The sequence below is a fragment of the Nipponia nippon genome, unplaced genomic scaffold, assembly GCF_047370975.1.
Source record: "Nipponia nippon isolate SJK-2023a ecotype South Korea unplaced genomic scaffold, ASM4737097v1 scaffold_4, whole genome shotgun sequence".
Lineage (NCBI taxonomy): Eukaryota > Metazoa > Chordata > Aves > Pelecaniformes > Threskiornithidae > Nipponia > Nipponia nippon.
Window position 1 is genome coordinate 12967454 of NW_028262358.1, and position 12344 is coordinate 12979797.

Here is a 12344-nt window from a genome sequence, read left to right on the forward strand (position 1 = left end):
TATATTTGAATTGCCTTATTCAAAAGGTTGTATGTTACTTAACTGGGGAATGACCTGGCACTGTTCATCACATTACATGTGTACTTGATGCTGTGTTATGTCAAATTCAGATGAGATGTCTGTCATCTGTGTATTTTGTGGGAGACCTTTTATCTTGTTAAACTGTGATATGTAAACCTCTCATTGCCTGAAATAGTCAGAGTTGTATAAATCAGTGTCTTCAGCTGTTTTCCTAATTTTATCACATTTCCTATCACAAAATATAGATGTTTGTAAATTCTTCATTCATTTTGTCTATTTTTGTGTATGAGGCTTTTTTAATCTGGCAAAGGAGTAAGATAAGGCAGCTTCCCCTGAATTTTTCAATCAAGGCTCAGTTACATTTCTATCCCTCGGCAAGATACAACAACCAATTTTCAGCAGCTACAATTGGAATTAGGGACGTATGTTTATTGCTATTATCTTTTCTGGCTCAGATGGGCCATTATCACTGCAGAACACAATGATTAATGACAAACCACGCGTGATGCTTCTGTAGTGACAGCCCTCTGGGGACCAGGCGCTTTACAGCGGCTTCTTCAGGCCCCACACCTCTGCTGTGCCGCGGGTTGAGAGGGGAGGGAGAGGGTAGATGTCCCTGCTACAGCCAGACAGCCGGGAGCAGAGGGGGGAGAGATGCTGTTTAGTAATCCCAGCTCCAAGGTGCTTTTTCTCCTTACACAAGGTACCCCAAGACCATGCCGTCTGCCCTCCTGCATGACACCCCGGCCATAAAACTGCATCTTGTCCATTCATTAACCCCACAGCTGCAGCACGTCTCTGAAGACCAACATCCCGTCCTGACGCTGCGTTGTGCAAAATCCCCCCTCCGACAGCGTCTGCTGAAGCAGCACGTAGGGTTTTTTCTAGCTTTGGTTTACAGCCATGGGATCGCGTTACTCCACGGCTGGCTAACAGCACTGCGCTCCCCACCTAGACACCAGTATACCACCCACAGGTCAGATCCTCTGGAAAACATGCCGCGCTGTTGAAGGCAGCAGTACAAGGTAGGCACAAATCTGTTTCAGTGGCGGCACAAGGACAAGAGGTGACCCGATACCCCCGGCAGCGGGGTTCACCGGCTCCGCCGTGTCACCCCTCTTCTCCCCCCCAGACACAACTGCTGTGCCTCTTGGCTGCAGCACCGTGCGGCCAAGAAACGGGTCCGTTTGGGGAACAGACCCCCAGAAGCCCATCTCCGCCTCTCAGCTGACCGGAGTATTTCTGGGCATTTTCCCTGCATGCCTAAAACGCCAAATAAAACAGTTGTTGAGGGCATTAAAACACTCTTGCCAGAGCCAGCCACAGTCCCTGCTCAGTTGTACAGGTGCCACATCATCCTAAACATAAGCGGCATAAATGGCATCTTCCAGTTTTTGACCATTGCTGCATAACTGCGCTGTGTGAAACGCTGGTCATTTTTTATGTCTAGTAACCGTAGAAACACATGGTCAGGGAAGTAAATTCCTGGAGCGGGACAAGCTGTGGTCCTGAGTTATTGATTCCCTTTCCAGGGCTTCAAGCGCTAAAAAGTTTCCTGTCCCATCCAGAAACGCACCTCACATCTTTTTCTTTTCCTCCCTTTAGTTTTGGCACGCTTCAGGTTTGAAGGATGCTGCTGGCGAAAGGGAGTGCTGGGGTAGTACAGGGAGGAGGCTGTCAGAGAGACAGCTCTGTGCGGCACCCCAGAGAAGACCAAAAACAGGAAAGTGGTTTTGCTAGAGGGCCCCCCCCCCCTTTTTTTTTTTAAGCGCGGGGTGAAACTGCTAATTTTTGCCTTATCCACTCGGGGGCTCTCAGCATGACCCTAAAACTGTCTGTGGTAACAACCGCATTCCCCGCTCTCATCGCTGCTGCTGGAAGGCACCGTCTGGCAGGAGAGGGAGAGACCCCACGGCTGTCGGTGGGCTCCTCCAGCGTCCTGACGCTGGGCCCCGCTCACCCTCGCTCCTTGTAAGGCCCCGGGCGTGCAAGAGGACACCCTCGGGCGTGCAAGAGGACATCCTCGGTGCAGGGTGGGCGCTTCCCTCTGCGCAGTCCCGTGGGGGTCTCCAGGCCAGGGCGCAGGCCTGCCCGGGACAGGGGTGCTGGGGGACGGCCCAGGACCGCGGGGGTCACTGGCGTAAGGCGCTGGGCCGGGCAGAGGTCAGCCCCCGCCGCGGCCTCCCCCGGCCGGGGGCGGGGGGCTGCTCTGGCTCCGCCGCCCGGGCCCGCAGCCCTCAGCTGCGGGAGACCCCCCCGCACCGGCTGCCGCAGCCGCGGCGCCGAGACGCGGCGCAACTCGATGCACGTAATGGCGGCGGGTGGGGCCCCGCCGGCGGCCGCGGCCCCGCCCCCGTGCGTCGCGGGGCCCCGCCCCCGGCCGCCATTGGCTGCGGAGCGGCCGCGTTTCCCGCGCGCGCGGGGCGGCGGCATGGCGGGGGAGCGGGCGGCGGGGCTGGTGCGGGAGCTGCACCGCGCCGGCGGCGGGCACCTACCGCCCTTCCGTGTGAGCGGGGCCGGCCGGGGCCGCGGGCGGCGGGACGGGGCCCGGCGGCGGCCCGCTCTCGCTGACCGTGTCCCGTGTTGCAGGCGGAGGGGCTGCGGCAGGCTCTGGAGGAGATGCGGGCGCTGTACGAGCGGAACCAGGCGGACGTGTGAGTGCCGCGCCCGGTCCCCGGGCGCCGCGTCCCGCGGTGGCCCCCAGCCGCCCCGCAGCTCTGTAACGCGGCTCCTCCTCCGCCAGGTCCGAAGCGAAGTCGGGACGGACGGACCTGATTTTCCTCATCCGCTTTCGGCACTGCTGCCTGCTCCGCAACCAGCGCTGCGTCCTGGCCTACCTGTGAGTGCGGCGGGGGAGGCGGGGCGCTGCCGCGGCCCGGCGGGGGCAGCGAGCGCCGGTTCATCCCGCCGGCACAGGGGCGCAGCCCCCAAGGGACAGGGTCCCCAGGCGCTGGGACTCCCGAGGCGCAGGAGCAGGGCAGCTGCCTCTGTGCGCAGTGCCGGTGCCGCCAGCCGCCAGCACAAAGGGGCGGCCCGGCTCCCTCCTGCTCTTGACAAGTTTTAATGGCTGGATAGGCCAAAAACCACATCCTTTAAAGGAAAGTGGGTGGCATGACCCAAGTTTTTGCCTTCTGCTTTGAGGGCAGCCTGGGGCACCGGTGTTGCCGGGGGATATTGCCAGCACTCACCTCAGCAAAGATGCTGGTTTCGCCCCTTGTTTCTTCCCCCAGGTACGACCGGTTGCTGCGGATCAGAGCGCTACGGTGGGAGTATGGCAGTGTCCTGCCAAACACCATCCAGTTTCACATGTCAGCTGAGGAAGTGAGTCAGCCTCGCCTTAAACTCTTCCCCTCCTTCCCCTTATTCCTCCTGATCGATTATCTATTTAGTAGAGTCAAAATAGGGTAGACTTCTCTTCCCCCGCTATAAACTGACCCTTATGTGCCTTTCTGCAAATACCGGTTTGTTTATTCATTGTCTATGCGTACAATCTCAAATGGATACTGAGTGCAGGTGATGCTTGGCACTTTTAAGGATCAGGTGGTCTTCACTAGATCAGACTCGCAGCCAGCAGATCGAAGTCTTCACATGCTGCTCTCAAATGCCACCTCTGGACCAATGCACAGAGCTGCTAACGTTCGCAGCACGTGTCCTACCCTGACTCCAGATTGCTCTGCCGCTGGGGCAGTTTTTCCCTTTAGAACAGCTTGTGTTCACCTTTGGCTGGTGTGAATGCGCTTGGGAACAGTGGTCTGACAGCACAAATAAACTAGATCTCACTCATCAGGGACTTATCTTTCAGCATGAGCTGTTTGGCTTTGCTGAGGGATTGCTGTTAATGTCCGCAGGTGGAGTGGTTCAATCGGTACAAAAAGTCTCTGGCTACCTACATGAGGTCAGTAGGTGGAGAGGAGGGGCTGGACCTTACACAGGACATAAAACCTCCTAAAAGCCTCTACATCGAGGTAAGTGCAAGATTGGTGGTTTCTGTCTGTGAACAAACATTTTGCCCAACCATCTTTTTTTAGAGAATTTCACCCCCATCCCAAGTCAGAAGGTCATTGAGCAAAGCCTTTGAGACCACCAAAGCTTCCACAAGCATCTACATTTTACCATTTACACTCTGCCTGTCAGCGTTTTACTCCCTCTTCTAACTGAGTGCTCAAAGTATGTGGAAAGACGGCATTTCTAGTCCACAGGGAATTGGTGTGGTGGGGTGAGTGGTCTGAATCCCAGTGAGAAGTTTTTGCAGCATTTTGCAGAAACTTAACCAACTCTCAGATCAACTAGAAACCTTGTTCCCATGTAAGGATTGTTAACTAGTTTTCTTTGTTGTTATTTTAAATGGACTCTGATAGATGAAACTATAAATCATTTTACACAATTGATATGACAAAGCAAGAGCATGTGAGAAATCAGAGTCAGTAGCTGAAGTGCTCTGATGTTCTCTTCAAAAGAACATGTAATGACAATCAACCTGCTCCTTAAGACAGTTTCACTGTTAACAGATTGGCATTTTCTGGTATGTGTGTGGGGAGGTTCTCCTGGAAATGCTGCTGCCGTTCCCCAGACCCTGTCTCTTGTGCTGCTCTTCCTCTAGTCTGTAGAGGGCTGGGCTGGTCTGTTCGCTGGTGCTTCTTGCTCCAGGCAGAGGCAGGAAGAGTAGAGTCATCAGGCAGAGTCCAGAGACCGTGGGATCAGTCCAGTTCTGCATTTCCAGGTCTGCTCCATATTGAGGCTCCAGCAGGCGGCTAGGAATGTGTCCATACTTTCAGTTCTGGGGCATGTGTTGTCAGCAGTGATGTCTAGTGTTTTCTATGGGAGATCTGATGATCTGAGTTGCGTTTCCACTTTGCAGGTGCGGTGTTTAAGAGACTATGGAGAATTTGAGATTGATGATGGTACCACCGTCCTGTTGAAGAAGAATAGCCAGGTACCCGTGACGAGAGTGTGGTCTGTTCTCTTCCTTCCCTTTCACTCCCATGACATCCCCCTGCTTATCCCAGCTTCGCAGTGTGTCACAGTTCCTGCACACACGGCTCCTTGCATGTGCTGCAAGCTGTCTGCATGGCCCAGGACTGCGGTCCAGCTCTGCCTGATCTGGTACTACAATGCAGTGGGCACAGAGCACAACAAACAGAGCTGGTTGTGTGCAGCAACAAATCCAGTCTGCCTGGGATTCAAGGAAAGTTTGTCTGTGTTTCTGTGCAGCACTTTTTACCCCGCTGGAAATGCGAGCAGTTAATCAGACAAGGAGTCCTCGAGCACATTCTGTCATAAGCATGCAGGACAGGAGGGACAACCCTTGCTTGGTGGCCTGCCCACAACGGGGACTGAACTCTGGTGTGTGCAGGACTTCAGACACCTCAGCATTTCTGCAGTGGACACCCTGCCACTCCTCTTAACGGCCTTTGATACCTGACATGAAGATCAGCCCTCAGTTTATAAAGTATGCAAACCGCGTTGGCCAGTTCTTCATGACCAAAGGGTGCATGCTGGTAATGTAGCGATCCTGGGAATCCAGCAGAGTGGGGGGTGGGGGGGTGGGAAGGGGGTGTTATCCAAGCCCCACAGCTACAAGCAGGTTTTGTGAATGCATTTTTGTTTGGAGCAGTTCTTTGTTCACACTGTGCATGTGGGAGTGAGAGGCCAATCGGCTGGGCTCCAGAAGCCCGGAGAGCTCCATGGTTGCAAAATAAAGAACTGCTTCACCCTTCAGTTTAGTGTTTTTCAAGAGTTAACGTTGTGTTTCTTAAACACTCTGACCTGGCTCTCTGGCCCAACCCATCTTGACCCTGCAGGGTGATGCTGAACTGGTTATTTAGGTGTCTCAGTGGAGCTGCTCCTCCAAGTGTCAGATAAGGCCGCATGAGCTTCTTTCTAGGATTAGACATGAAGCCTTGTCTCCCAGCAGAGTCCTATAAATGTTGTTTCTTAAGGTGCTGAGTGAATGAGCACTGCAGTCTGGGTCATGGGCCTGGCCAAGGTTTCTCCCAGCATGCTTGGGCTGTGCCACTGTCCCTCTATGAAGAGTCTCCTTCCCCAGAGCACTGGTCTGGCAGTGCCTAGGGACTATTTGGAGTAGGGGTGGGAAAGGGAGCAGAGGGTTTTAAGGATTCCAGTTAGCGTAAAACTAGAGCAAGGCTGAAGAGCTGCTCTCCCTGTCTGGTTTTCCTAATGGAGCTGCTCACTCCTGAGTAGTGGCTGAGAGAGAACGCTTCCAAAAACATAAGCCCTAGGTAACACTAGAGGTTTGGCTAGCCCCCATCTCTGACAGGAGCCAAAAAGCAAATACTTAGGGAAGAATACAGGAATGGGATAAATGCCCGGGGTGTTACTGCATTGCTCTCCCAGCCCCAGCCAAAGAACCTCCCTGAGCTAGCCCACACCCTCTGTGGGGCTTCCCTCCCTACAGCAGCCCAGCTTCCCTCATGGCCCTTGTAATCAGGGCTGCCCCCAAGGCAAAGAAAGGGGACTCAGCTGTTGTCCACCAGGGCAGAAAAAGCACACCTAGACCAAGGAGGCCGCCTCAGTCACAGCCTCCAGCCATCACCTGGCACTGTCCAGGGCCAGGGAACCCCTCTGCCCTGGCAGGCTGGGATTTAAAGGCAGTGGCTGAGTTTTAGTTCACAGCCAATTTATCCCATTTTGTTCTTGAACAACAGCTTGAGCTATTTTTAAGCCCTCTTCTTTGTATTGACTTTGTCCAGCCTCTGCTTTGTTACCCTGATCTAGTCTCTCTGGTACAGTAGTCTCCACAGCCCCCAAAATCCTAGGAGCCTAGTGGCAACCACAGCCCCCATGTAAATACCCTCTGCTCTGTACAGAGCAAGGCAGGGCACTGTGACAACAATGCATCCTCCATGCACAGGGTAACACCCTGGGCAGATAATAAATTTGGTATTTGCTGATGTGAATGCTTGGCTTCGTGGCCTTTTAGACAACTTATTTTGGCAAGAGCAGTACTCACTGCCAGTGTGTGAAGGGCAATGAGGAAGGCAAGATGACACAGTTCACTTACCATGTCTCCTGGTCTCCTTTGAAGAAGTGCAGTGCTACTCTGAGTAGGGTCACCAACCCTGCCCCAAGCCTTGGAGGCTCAAATTGCAAGAAGGCCCTTCACTCAGCCCCTCTGTCCTGCTCACCACAGAGGCAACAATCCGGCAATACGTTGGCTTGGATCCTAGGCTCAGGCTTTAGGAGGGCCAGAGTCTCCTAGAGCCCAAGAGGAGCTGTAGGGAATAAAAGTTCAGCAACAGTTGGGGAAGGCTACTGAAATACAGAGCAGACAGAGGATGGCAGGACGTGCTGTAATATTGCAAACATTTTAATGCCACAACACAGCTTTCCTGCTCAGAGTGAGCCAGATGCAGGAACCTGCAAGCCCTCCTGCCCTGGCTTTCCAGCCGTAACAGCATGGCCCCACCAGCAAACTTCCACAGAGGGGGAGCATCCGCAGCACCACCAAACGCACTGCCAGAGTAGAGGCAGCTCCTGTGGGATGGCTGCCCTGAGACAGACCTGACTTACAACAGCACACTGCCACTGAGAAAGGCACCAAAGCTGGTGCTTTGAGTAGGAAAACTCAGCTATCCACAGGACCAATTTCCTTAAAGGACGCTGTCTGGTTTCTCCATTTTCTACTTTCTACCTAGGAAAATCCCGGCAAGACAAGGGAGGACAAAGCCGATTTCCCAACCCAGCCACACCTCCCCTTCCGCACCTGACAAACGCCGGCCAGGACCAGGGGCAGGGCTGCCGCAGCAGGTGCCACATCACCCACTCAGTGATGCTGGCGTGATTTTTCCAATTAGTTCCTTCAGAGCTGAGGTTTGCTCCTCCAACAGCTGGTTCTTCTCCTCAGTGCTTTTCTGCTTCAGCTCAGCTGCCTGCAGGGCCATTGCAAACCCCCTGTTCTCCTCACGGAGGTCTTCGATCAGCAGTTTGTTCCTGGAGATTTGGGCCTACAGCAGGGACAGGAGGTTTAAGGTTCAGCATCCCCACGCAGAGGTCCCAGCCAGGCAAGGACATGCAGCACTAACCCGCCCTTGCACTCACCTGGGCGTCTTTGAGCTGAGCCGCCCTCTCTGCCAGCACAGCTTCGGCACTCCTCAGATTGTGCTCCAACCCCTCTGCCTGCTCCGCAGCTGCCTGCAGCAAACGCTCATGTTCCTCCTGCAGCAGGCAACAAAGCCTAATGTCGGGTTGTCCCAGCACTCACCTGGCCCCTGGCAATCCTGGACCATGCATTTCCCCAGGGCGCCGCTCACAGACCTTCACACTCCCTGAAGGAGAGTGTGGGGGGATCAGTGGAGGTGGTGCAGGATGCAAAAAGCAGTGGGACAAGTGTCTAGAGCAGTACAACCTTCCCTAGGTTAGCACCAACCAGTTTTAAGACAAGGCACAGATTTCCCAGCAATGTTTTCTATAAAAACAAGCCAATGGCCTCCTCTCTCTCAGCCATGTCCAGAAAAGCCCAGGGAGAGACATAGTTTCCTTGGACGCAGTTTTTGTGTCTGCTCATTTTAATTCCTTAGGTTATATTTTGCTCCATCTTTGCCCAGGTTAGTTCAATTGATTCACAGTGTCCTGAAACAAAGGACAAACTCACAAAAACCCAGTATCTTGTTGCCCAGTGCTCTAGAGATAAAAACACCCCGCTCTGTGCAGGCTACATCTCCACGTAGAGGGCCCAAGCTTTCTTTCCCCAGCCTGAGCCAACATAGAGTGTCTTCCTGGTTAACTCCTCCTCCTCTAGGCACAAGGCATCTGGTCTGGGGTAGGTGGATTAGAGTGGGGAGCGCTCTTGTTTGAGTGCAGGGCGGTGGCTGGGTTCATGAGGAATGAAAATTGCAGCTGAATTTGAAGATCGAGTGCATTTTCCACATGGGGTCTTGATAAATAGCATCTTCTACCCAAACCTCTGGTGGCTTCAACCACAGCTGCTTTCCAGGCTGGCAGTGCTCCCTCCCTGGCACCCTTGACTGAGTTCCCGCAATTCCCTGCTTACCTGGGTCCTGACCAGCTGCCTGCATGCCTGCTCAGCCTGCCGGTGGAGGTTTTCCTGGAGCTGCTGAGCCTTGCACTCTTCCTCTCTCAGGCTGGTTTGCAGCTGCTCCAACTGTTTCCTTGGCACCATGTTGTTCATCTGGGCCTTGGCCTGCTGCAACTGCAAAGCATGCTGAGTCTGGGTCAGGCTCAGGCTGGCTTTGGCTTCTAAGAGCTGTAACACCGAAAGGCCGATAGCTGGTTACAGCTTTGTGCCAGCAATGGGACAGGCCCAGGGTGTGCTGCGGGTGAGCGGAGAGGTTAGGAAGCACCCTCAGCCGCTGCCTCAGCTCTCACACCAGCAAGGCCACAGCAGAGCAGCTCGACCATGGGAGGGGTGCTTGCTGGACAGCTTACAAAGCCAGGGATGGAGAGCACCGAGAGCTGCAGGGGGAGAAAGAGGGACCCCTTGCTGAGAGATGCTCCCCTTGCTGAGCAGCAAGGAGCAGGAGTTGCTGGAGGGAATCTCTGGGAGGGAGTTCTAGCACCAAGGGCTGCAATGGCAGGAGGCAGAGAGGGTTGTGCACCTGGGTTTGTTCTTAGATACATCCCAGGCAAGCCTGGCTTCAGTCCCTGCCTGCACATGTCCTCTGCTTCCTGCCACCAACGAAGGGCAAACCTTGTACTGGGAAGCAGGTCTGGTCCAGCTTTGCCCTAGGTCTACCTAGGGGTGGCTGGTATGAGCAAGCTGTAACTCTGGAAAGCCAGTCCCTGAGCCTGTCCCCAGGGTGGAAAGCAGGAGAGGGATATTAACACATTTGGTTTCTCACATCGGCTTTCCTCTGTCCTAGTGGTCTTTGTTCCCCTGCTCTGATCACCTCATTGCCCTCCCCTCAGACATGGCCTGCCTAGCCCCTGTCATCCCTGCCCAGCCCCTACCCGATCCTGCCACTCTTCTAGCTCCGTTGTCAGCTGAGCCATGGGGAACCACAGCTCCTAGCACTCCTGTGTGAGCCACCTCCACTCAGCCTCCATCTCCTCTGCCCAGCCAGCCTGCACAGGACAAGGACAGAGGGGACACCGCAGGGGCAGCTGTAAGCAAGGATCTGTCCCAAGCTGCACCTGAACTGGCTTCAGACATACCTGAGGGGGAGGGCGAGTCCTTTGTCCCCCATAAAGAGAAATAGGACAGTCTTTTCTGCCTGGGGAAGGTGTCCAATACAGCCCCGAGCAGGGCAATACCAACATCACAGGGACCATTCAGCAGCCTGCCACCAACTGAATGACACCCACCTTCTCCTGCGAGGCCTTGAGCTGCTGTCGCAGCAGCTCCGTCTCCATCCGACATGCTGCATGCTGCTGGTGGTGTTCCAGCCTTGCGGCCGTATCTGCTCCTTGTAGCCACTCAGCCTCCACAAGCCTCTGGCTCCACAGCTGGACAGTGCCAGGGCCAGCACCATGGCCAGCCTTGTGCTTAGTGAGTTCAAGGCCCAGCTGACGCATCTTGACATTCAGGTGGGAGACCTCCCCCTTGCTCTTCTCACTCTGGAAAAGGTTGAGAAAAAACAACAATTCATGCACAGAGGCTTGGGGTGGGAAGAGAGGCAATAGAGACTTAACCTGTCCCACGCTGTCCCCACTGGGCTCTCACCCAGGAACACCGCTGCTGCTGCAGGGCCTTGTGGGCACTCAGGATAAGCGCCCTCATTTCCCAGCCTGACCAAAGCCCAGCAGCCGAGTTCAAGCACAGCATTCCCAGGTAAGAAAACCCGCACAGGTGATAGCCCTGGAAGAGGTCACTAGGGGAAGTGGCGGGGGGTGACTGTACAGATGTGTAACAGAAATATTAAGATTGCTAAGAATACAGTATGAATGGAAACGTGTCCATGTGCACATGTGAAAGTACGAGAGGAAAGAGCAGAGTAAGGGCTACAAGAGCAGCCTGCATCGACCCTAAAGGGAACCATTCCCCAGATGTTGCTCCTAGGACACCGTCCCCAGCAGTAATGCTGAGCAAGGTGCAGTTTCTGGCCCGTGCTCTGACCAGACCACAGCACAGATAACATGTGTCAGCCTGCATCTAACAGCAGGGTGGCAACACACCTCACATCCCATTTCTCTGCTAGCCTCCCAGAAAAGTGGGCAACCAACAGAGTTTTACTCCGAAGGAGGAAAAGCAGACAACGAGCTTTGTGGCTGAAGGTTAATGGAACCTGAAGCCAGCAAGGGCCAGCAAAGGCCACCCTGCTGCGGCTGATGGCCCTGAAGAGTACAAAAGACATGTCCAAAAAACAGGTTGTGGTTCCCAGTCACGAGGAATCCCAGGAACAGGGTGAGGAACTAAAAGCCCGCAACCCGTGTGCATGTTGCACACAAGCAATCCTGGCCAAACCTTGTGTGCATACATATCCCAGGGCTCGTGAGCATGTGGGTTTGAGACTGGGTGTGAGAAGAACCTCTGGGAGGAAGAGTGCAAGTAGCTAAAGTCAACCTCATTCGAGATTTTGTAGTAACACCTTCCCTTCTGTACGACCTTCACTGGCTTTTGTCACACAAATTTTCCCTACTTGACAAGCTATAAAATGAAGCTGGTTCTTCAAAGCAAGACTGGGTTTGAATGTTTGAAACAAACATTCCTGTTCTCCTCTATAAGCACAGGCAGGTTTTGTCCTCCTAAATCCTTCAGCCAAGAGCCTGTCAGTTAACATTAATGGCTTCTTACCGACACTGTTAACTCTGCCATTTCAGCCAGCTCCTCCACCTTCTCTCTGCCCAACTTGCTCACGCGTTTCCTGTTGGGGAGAGGGATACGATCAGCTTCAGGCCAGGGAGCAGCAAACCACAGCCCCCCAGAGAAGGGCCCTGTTTCAGGGAGCCACACATCTGGTTTTGGCCTGCAACAGGAAGCAAAGCCAGGCCAAAACAGATATGGTCCTGAATTGATTCAGCAGTGGGTCAGGTGTCTCTGTCCCAACAGGTGACTCAGCCCAGCCCAGGGCAGACAGCTAGGGACATCCAAAGTCCTGCAACATTGTCAGAGACCTAAAAATCAGGGGATAAAGAACAGTGGGAGAGCCAGCTTAGCAGACTCTTGGGACCATCTGCACCAGAAACCTGGCTCTCCTTGGATTTACGGCTCAGTGGGTGACCCCAGCACCTGTCACAAGCTTCCTCAGGCAGCAGCAGGCCAAAAGGTTTGTGTAGCAAAGAAGCCCATCCTTTCCTCCCTCAGCACACCCATCCCCACAGCCTTCCCCAAACCCGGCTCCAGACCCCGTGCTCTGGCCTGCCCAAGCCTTTGGCTGGGCAAGCCCATCCCAGCACTGGTGGGTTTT

The 12344-nt window shown here is 54.3% G+C and overlaps 2 protein-coding genes across 8 annotated transcripts in view; one reads left to right on the forward strand and one right to left on the reverse strand.

The window, feature by feature from the left end:
* Positions 1 to 12344, reverse strand: part of NINL (ninein like) — a 39158-nt gene that overhangs the window by 12540 nt on the left and 14274 nt on the right. For 4 of the 7 annotated variants that reach the window (XM_087777521.1, XM_087777520.1, XM_087777519.1 and 1 more), the window contains 7 exons: positions 11732 to 11801; positions 10303 to 10554; positions 9032 to 9244; positions 8080 to 8196; positions 7745 to 7985; positions 7043 to 7253; positions 519 to 1284 (listed from right to left, as the gene is read on the reverse strand). In XM_087777521.1, the coding sequence (XP_087633647.1) occupies positions 7797 to 7985; positions 8080 to 8196; positions 9032 to 9244; positions 10303 to 10554; positions 11732 to 11801 (841 nt within the window). In that variant the 3' untranslated portion in view covers positions 519 to 1284; positions 7043 to 7253; positions 7745 to 7796. Of the gene's footprint in view, positions 1 to 518; positions 1285 to 4795; positions 4934 to 5883; positions 6094 to 7042; positions 7254 to 7744; positions 7986 to 8079; positions 8197 to 9031; positions 9245 to 10302; positions 10555 to 11731; positions 11802 to 12344 lie in introns of those variants that run through there. The other 3 variants (XM_087777516.1, XM_087777517.1, XM_087777515.1) reach the window with 3 other exon arrangements.
* Positions 2404 to 5739, forward strand: GINS1 (GINS complex subunit 1). Its single transcript, XM_087777522.1, has 7 exons — positions 2404 to 2527; positions 2611 to 2675; positions 2765 to 2860; positions 3252 to 3342; positions 3870 to 3986; positions 4880 to 4954; positions 5233 to 5739. The coding sequence occupies exons 1-7, from the start codon at positions 2453 to 2455 to the stop codon at positions 5299 to 5301; spliced, it is 588 nt and encodes a 195-aa protein (XP_087633648.1). The 5' UTR covers positions 2404 to 2452; the 3' UTR covers positions 5302 to 5739.